This window comes from Argentina silus (assembly GCF_951799395.1).
Source record: "Argentina silus genome assembly, chromosome: 3".
Classification (NCBI taxonomy): Eukaryota; Metazoa; Chordata; class Actinopteri; order Argentiniformes; family Argentinidae; genus Argentina; species Argentina silus.
Window position 1 is genome coordinate 92,501 of NC_139657.1, and position 7,500 is coordinate 100,000.

Genomic DNA, 7,500 nt, shown 5'->3' on the forward strand with positions numbered 1-7,500 from the left:
TGTCCGTCTGTGGGCCGCATATTTATTTATTATTGTTGTCATGGTTATTGTCTCCGTCGACATGGTCACATGAAGATGTCCATGGTAACGGATCTGTTGAACAGAACTCTGGGTAATGAAGTTCAAGGAAGTGTTCCTTCACTCGTTCCTGTTGTTGTTGCTGTGAATTTCTGATGTTGTTTATTCTGATGGTTTAGGGTTAGGGTTAGGGTTAGGGTCAGGGTTAGGGTTAGGGGTCAGGGTTAAGGGTTAGGGTAGGGGTTAGGGTTAGGGCTGGGGTTAGGGGTTAGGGTTAGTACAGGGGTTAGGGGTTAGGTTTAGGGGTTAGGGGTTAGGTTAGGGTTAGGGGTTAGGGTTAGGGTTAGGGGTTAGGGTTAGGATAAGGATGCAGTCCGTTGCTAGGGTCTGACATAGAACACAACACCGGCTAATTCTATGTGCTGAAACACAAGCACGTGACCAGCTAGCCAGCGCTCGCTAACGCCAGAGACTGTACAGCCAAGAGACGCAACCAACGACCACTTCCTGTTAGCAGCGCGTAGTGGTGCGTCCTAGCATGGTACAGGAAGTCACGGTTGATGTATTTTTATAGATTTGATTGAGGCTCTCAGCTTGGTGCCAACGAGTGCTGGCTAGCCGGGGTTAGCATGGTAGTGGGGAAGCAGCTACAAGCGCCCTCTGGGTTGAAGACTCAATATTATGAATTTGATAGAATTGAAAATCAATCATCCATCCATCCTATCATTCTGTCATCCATCCATCCTATCATTCTGTCATCCATCCATCCTATCATTCTGTCATCCATCCATCCTGTCATTCTGTCATCCATCCATCCTATCATTCTGTCATCCATCCATCCTGTCATGTGCTCTTGTTGCTGTCTAAGCAGCAATGTGCTGTGATGTTCTTCAACAGATCCTGGAGCTTCACCAGAGCCAAGTCAGCTGACCTCTGTCCCTCTGTTGCTAGTCCATAGTCCTAGGATGTCCTAGGAGGTTCTAGGATGTTCTATAGTCCTAGTATGTTCTATAGCCCTAGGATGTTCTAGGATGTTCTATACTCCCAGGATGTTCTATAGTCCTAGGATGTTCTATAATCCAAGGGTGTTCTATAGTCCTAGGATGTTCTAGGATGTTCTATAGTCCTAGGATGGTTCTAGGATGTTCTATAGTCCTAGGATGTTTTATAGTCCTAGGATGTTCTAGGATGTTCTATAGTATTAGAATGTTCCATGGTCCCAGGATGTGTCACTAGGGGTCAGGGGGCGTGTCTGGACTGGGCCACTGCCTCGTCTCAGTTGGTCCTACTGCTGTAGCAGCTGCTCACACAGACACACACACAGACACACACACAGACACACACACACACAGACACGCACACACACACACACACACAGGCACACACACACAGGCACAGACACACACGTACACAGGCACACAGACAGGCACACACACACACACACACAGACACGCGCACACACACACACACAGGCACACACAGGCACAGACACACACGTACACAGGCACACAGACAGGCACACACACACACACACATTTGTTGATGATGGAACAACATTAGAAGCATATGGACGCTCTGTTGTTGACATGGAGTTGTGATGTTGATGATCATTTTAATGTGGTTATGTTCTTAGTGATGATAACGTTATTGTGTGTCATGAGTGTGCACCATGTCAATCAATAACCAACCAGTATGTGAGGGATTGTTAGAATGTAAACACGTCAGTAAAAGTGTTTCATATCTTCTGTATGATTTGTATAAATGCTGTTGTACTTTAATGAAGTTGCCAATTCAACACTATCTCTTCAACACAGTCGTTTTGTTTATGTATTTTAAATGTATTTGAAATGTTATTGTTCGTCTGTCGGTCTTAATGAATGATTACAACATTGATTCTTCTACATAATTGTGTTTTTTTTTAAATGGTGAACTGGTTCAGTCGTTGTTTTATGCAAATGTGCCAATTAAACAAACTTGAACCTGACTACTTTTGTCTTCTCACTTCAACTTTACTGAATTTACTTTATCAAAGTTTTAAGAACCTCCAGAGAGCGCCCCCTGCCGGTAGTCATGGATACGGCAGACATCCACATCCGACGTGACGTGTGTGTGTGTGTGTGTGTGTGTGTCAGCGGAACGGAGTCCGGCGGAGAGTTGTTGTGGATTTAGTTTGGAGATGAGATGAAGCCCGCAGCAGAGCAGCCGTGCAGGCGGACAACCGGACACCGAACCCTCCGGTCGGACACCGCGCGCAGCGGGCTGTGACTCGGCCTCGCGCCAGGCGAGCTGGGTGAGGAGGAGCTCCAGCTAGCTACGTTAGCCTGGCTGGCTAGCTAGCTACCACCATCCACAACAACATGCCTTTTAGCAGGGGCTAGCATAGCCTAGCCTAGCCTAGCCAGCGGACATGTGTTATTGACGTGTTGTGTTTTGAAGACGTTCTTTATTATTAATCAACACATTAGCATTCATATTAGCCTCTGCGGAGCATCGGGAGCTGGTTAGTTAGTTAATATATCTGGTTAGTTAGCTGTATGTCTGGTTAGTTAGCTGTATATTGTGGTGGAATTCCAAGTTAAAATACTTTGAAATAAAATGCCAAAGATTAGAGCTGATGGTTTATTCACAGACTTTCATCACAAGTAACAAAAGCTGCACTGATTCGTGAAGCAGTTCTCGTTTTCTCCCAAATCCACCAAATCCACCATGTTTATCCAGTTCACATGTAGGTTCCATCCCTCATATGCAAATCATTCACACTTCCTGGCTGTTCGCCACCAATATCATTCACCTGGTTCCTGTACCTCGTCATGGTCTGGTTCCTGTACCTCGTCAGGGCCTGGTTCCTGTACCTCGTCATGGTCTGGTTCCTGTACCTCGTCATGGTCGAGGTTCCTGTACCTCGTCATGGTCGAGGTTCCTGTACCTCGTCATGGTCTGGTTCCTGTACCTCGTCATGGTCTGGTTCCTGTACCTCGTCATGGTCGAGGTTCCTGTACCTCGTCATGGTCTGGTTCCTGTACCTCGTCATGGTCTGGTTCCTGTACCTCGTCATGGTCTGGTTCCTGTACCTCGTCAGGGCCTGGTTCCTGTACCTCGTCAGGGCCTGGTTCCTGTACCTCGTCATGGTCTGGTTCCTGTACCTCGTCAGGGCCTGGTTCCTGTACCTCGTCAGGGCCTGGTTCCTGTACCTCGTCAGGGCCTGGTTCCTGTACCTCGTCATGGTCTGGTTCCTGTACCTCGTCAGGGCCTGGTTCCTGTACCTCGTCATGGTCTGGTTCCTGTACCTCGTCATGGTCGAGGTTCCTGTACCTCGTCAGGGCCTGGTTCCTGTACCTAGTCATGGTCTGGTTCCTGTACCTCGTCATGGTCTGGTTCCTGTACCTCGTCATGGTCTGGTTCCTGTACCTCGTCAGGGCCTGGTTCCTGTACCTCGTCAGGGCCTGGTTCCTATACCTCGTCAGGGCCTGGTTCCTGTACCTCGTCAGGGCCTGGTTCCTATACCTCGTCATGGTCGAGGTTCCTGTACCTCGTCATGGTCTGGTTCCTGTACCTCGTCAGGGCCTGGTTCCTGTACCTCGTCAGGGCCTGGTTCCTGTACCTCGTCAGGGCCTGGTTCCTGTACCTCGTCATGGTCTGGTTCCTATACCTCGTCAGGGCCTGGTTCCTGTACCTCGTCAGGGTCTGGTTCCTATACCTCGTCATGGTCGAGGTTCCTGTACCTCGTCAGGGTCTGGTTCCTGTACCTCGTCAGGGCCTGGTTCCTGTACCTCGTCATGGTCTGGTTCCTCTACCTCGTCAGGGCCTGGTTCCTCTACCTCGTCAGGGCCTGGTTCCTGTACCTCGTCAGGGCCTGGTTCCTGTACCTCGTCACAGCCTGGTTTCCCCTCCCATTTCTAAAGAGAGTTCTTGGGTTGCTACAATATTGGTGGTGAGCTCATCCTAATTAGTACTGTGGTGCTTGGTACCAATGACCCTCCCTTCACCTACCGACCGCACTGTTATCTGTAGTGTCTCGACCGCACTGTAGTGTCTCCATAAAGCGTCACTCCCTCTATCCCTTATCCTGGTTTCTTATGGAACATTTATAATTGTTTTTCATAACTCACTTTTGGCTTCTTTGTCCTGTCCTATGTGGAATCTGCTCTTTATTTGCTATAGAAATGTACCATAATATCTGGTTAGTTAGCTGTATAGCTGGTTAGTTAGCTGTATATCTTCTTAGTTAGCTGTATAGCTGGTTAGTTAGCTATTGAAATAAGTAGTGATGATGGTGGTGATGCTAACGATGGAACCAACTAGCTAACAGGAATAACAAACAGGTTATTAAGGGCCGGCTGGGCTGGGGGAGGGGGCACTGGCAACTGGTTCTGTAGGAGGAGAGGCTGCTATTACAGAAATATTACTAGAGAGAGAGAGAGAGAGAGAGAGAGAGAGAGAGAGACCCCTATCCATCCCATCCATTTTCTATCCTGGGGGGATGACAGTCCTTTGTGTTTGAGGGAGGTTGAGTGATTTGGTATTCTTCCTCCTCCCCCCTCCTCTCCTCTCTATGTCCTGGTATGACGATGATTGTTTTTCTCTCTCCCCAGGCATGTGAGGAGTGTTTCCTGAAGACCCCCCCCCCTCCGCTAGACCCCCCCCAGGCAGACATCAATCACATTCATCCAGCACTTTTTACAAAAAACAAGTTTGGACACAAGGTTGTTCCCAGTGGAGCATCCTGAGACCCTCTGAGACAGAGCAGCAGGGCCAGCAGCCAGGAGGGTCCCTGGGAGGAAGAAACCTTGAGAGGAACCAGGCTCAGAGGGCGGGGCCTATCCTCCTCCAGTCAGACACAACAATGACAGAGTCACATTGGACCAATTTCAGTCAGGACTGAAACTAAAAGGGACTTTAATCCTGTAACCCTCCCCCTCCCCTACCCTCCACCCTCCACCCTCCCCCGTCTCCCTCTCCCCTCCCTGGGCCTCCTGTGTACTCCAACATGGCCGCCGTGGTAGACTGGCTGCAGGACTGACGGACTACAAACACTGGACTACAAACATGGAGAGGAAACGCAGAAAGAAATGAAACAAGCTCCACCCCGGACCTGACCTGTTCTGATCTGATCCCAGCTGTACTGAAGCCTTGCCTGTGTGTGTGTCTGTGTGTGTGTCTGTGTGTGTGTGTGTCTGTGTGTCTGTGTGTGTGTGTGTGTGTGTGTGTGTGTGAGATTAGAGAGAGAGAGCGCCCCCTGGCATCCAGGAGGACCAGAGAGATAAAGACTGTTAGTCTGATGTGTGGTGAGGAGAGCAGGGCGGTCCTGACCCGGACCCAGACCCTGACCCTGACCCTGGGCTCTGTCTGGGATGTGTGGCTCCTCCTGGTGGTGGCTCTGCTGCTGTGCAGTGTGGTGCCATTGGTGGGGACAGAGGGCGGGGCTGCCTCCTCCCCAGGCCCTTCCCCCAGACCTAGCCCCGCCCCCGGGCCACAGCAGGTGATGAACTCTAACTGGTCCGATGTCGAAGTCAAACTGGAGTTCTCCACCAAGGTGGTGGAACATGGTAAGATGGGTTGGGGGGGGGGCTCCTACAGGGTGGGAGTGGAGGGGGGGGGGGGGGGGGGGGGCTGGGGAGTGTCTACCTGTAGAGGCTGGGAGAGGCAGAGAGAGAGAGAGAGGCTTGTTGCCTGTGTGTGTGAGACTACCACTCTAACCTGCTTTCTCTCTCTCTCCCTCCCTCCCTCTCTCTCTCTCCCTCTCTCTCTCTCTCTCTCTCCCCCTCTCCCCTCTCCCCCTCTCTCTCTCCCCCTCTCTCTCCTGTCTGTAGAGTACATCGTAGCGTTTACGGGTTACTTCACGGCGAAGGCTCGTAGCCAGTTCATCTCCAGCGCCCTCCGGAGGTCGGAGGAGGAGGAGGAGGAGGAGGAGGAGGAGCAGTGGAGGGTGGTTCCCAGAGAGAACGCGGCCAGCGGCTTCCCCAGTGACTTTGAGGTGGTGTGGCTGGGCGCGGCCACCAGGGGCAGGCTGCTCAACCTGGAGGATCACCCCTACATCAAGAGAGTCACGCCACAGCGCCAGGTGTTCCGCACGCTCAAGTACACGCCCTGTAAGTCTGTCTGCCTGTCTGTCTGCCTGTCTGTCTGCCCTGTAAGTCTGTCTGTCTGCCCTGTGAGTTCCTGTCTGTCTGTCTGCCCTGTGAGTCCCTGTCTGTCTGCCCTGTGAGTCTGTCTGTCTGCCCTGTGAGTTCCTGTCTGTCTGTCTGCCCTGTGAGTCCCTGCCTGTCTGTCTGTCTGTCTGCCCTGTGAGTCCCTGTCTGTCTGTCTGCCTGTCTGTCTGCTCTGTGAGTCCCTGTCTGCCTGTTTTTCTGCATGTCTGTCCGCCCTGTGAGTCCCTGTCTGTCTGTCTGCCTGTCTGTCTGCCCTGTGAGTCTGTCTGTCTGCCCTGTGAGTTCCTGTCTGTCTGTCTGCCCTGTGAGTCCCTGTCTGTCTGCCCTGTGAGTCTGTCTGTCTGCCCTGTGAGTTCCTGTCTGTCTGTCTGCCCTGTGAGTCCCTGCCTGTCTGTCTGTCTGTCTGCCCTGTGAGTCCCTGTCTGTCTGTCTGCCTGTCTGTCTGCTCTGTGAGTCCCTGTCTGCCTGTTTTTCTGCATGTCTGTCCGCCCTGTGAGTCCCTGTCTGTCTGTCTGCCTGTCTGTCTGCCCTGTGAGTCTCTGTCTGCCTGCCTGTCTGCCCTGTGAGTGCCTGTCTGTCTGCCCTGTGAGTCCCTGTCTGTCTGTCTGCCCTGTGAGTCCCTGTCTGTCTGTCCGCCCTGTGAGTCCCTGTCTGCCTGCCTGTCTGTCTGTCTGCCCTGTGAGTCCCTTTCTGTCTGTCTGTCTGTCTGCCCTGTGAGTCCCTTTCTGTCTGTCTGTCTGTGCCCTGTGAGTCCCTGTCTGCCTGTCTGTCTGTCTGCCCTGTAAGTCCCTGTCTGCCTGTCTGTCTGTCTGCCCTGTAAGTCCCTGTCTGCCTGTCTGCCCTGTGAGTCCCTGCGAGTCCCTGTCTGTCTGCCTGCCTGCCTGTCTGCCCTGTGAGTCCCTGTCTGTCTTCCCTGTCTGCCTGTCTGCCCTGTGAGTCCCTGTCCATCTGTCTGCCTGCCTGTCTGTCTGCCCTGTGAGTCCCTGTCTGCCTGCCTGTCTGTCCTGTGAGTCCCTGTCTGTCTGTCTGCCCTGAGTCCCTGTCTGTCTGCCTGACACACACACACACACACTCTTGGTTGATGAGATGATGGTTTTAACGAGGGTGTTTTTGATTGTAGTTAGGTTGATGAGATTAGTGTGTGTGTGTGTGTGTGTGTGTGTGTTTGATGAGATTAGAGGAGAATGATCTAATGATCTCCAAACAGTTTGACCTCCTGACTGGAGTGGGGGGGGGAGGGGGAGGAGGAGGAGGAAGAGGGGGAGGAGGAGGAGGAAGAGGGGGAGGGGGAGGAGGGGGGAGGAGGAAGGAAGGAGGAGGGGGAGGAGGAAGA

General features: G+C 52.2%; 2 protein-coding genes across 2 annotated transcripts in view; both read left to right on the forward strand.

Annotated features, from left to right (window-relative positions):
• Window positions 1-167, forward strand: part of pskh1 (protein serine kinase H1) — a gene marked incomplete at its 5' end in the record, with an annotated part of 3,823 nt that extends 3,656 nt beyond the window's left edge. Inside the window, one exon of the mRNA XM_083667068.1 lies at window positions 1-167. This exon is cut by the window's left edge and continues 697 nt beyond it.
• Window positions 168-2,144: 1,977 nt separating this feature from the next.
• mbtps1 (membrane-bound transcription factor peptidase, site 1) overlaps window positions 2,145-7,500 on the forward strand; it is a 21,010-nt gene continuing 15,654 nt past the window's right edge. Inside the window, exons 1-3 of the mRNA XM_083666885.1 lie at window positions 2,145-2,308; window positions 4,611-5,564; window positions 5,829-6,107. Of these exons, the coding sequence (XP_083523011.1) occupies window positions 5,297-5,564; window positions 5,829-6,107 (547 nt within the window). The 5' untranslated portion in view covers window positions 2,145-2,308; window positions 4,611-5,296. The remainder of the gene's footprint in view (window positions 2,309-4,610; window positions 5,565-5,828; window positions 6,108-7,500) is intronic.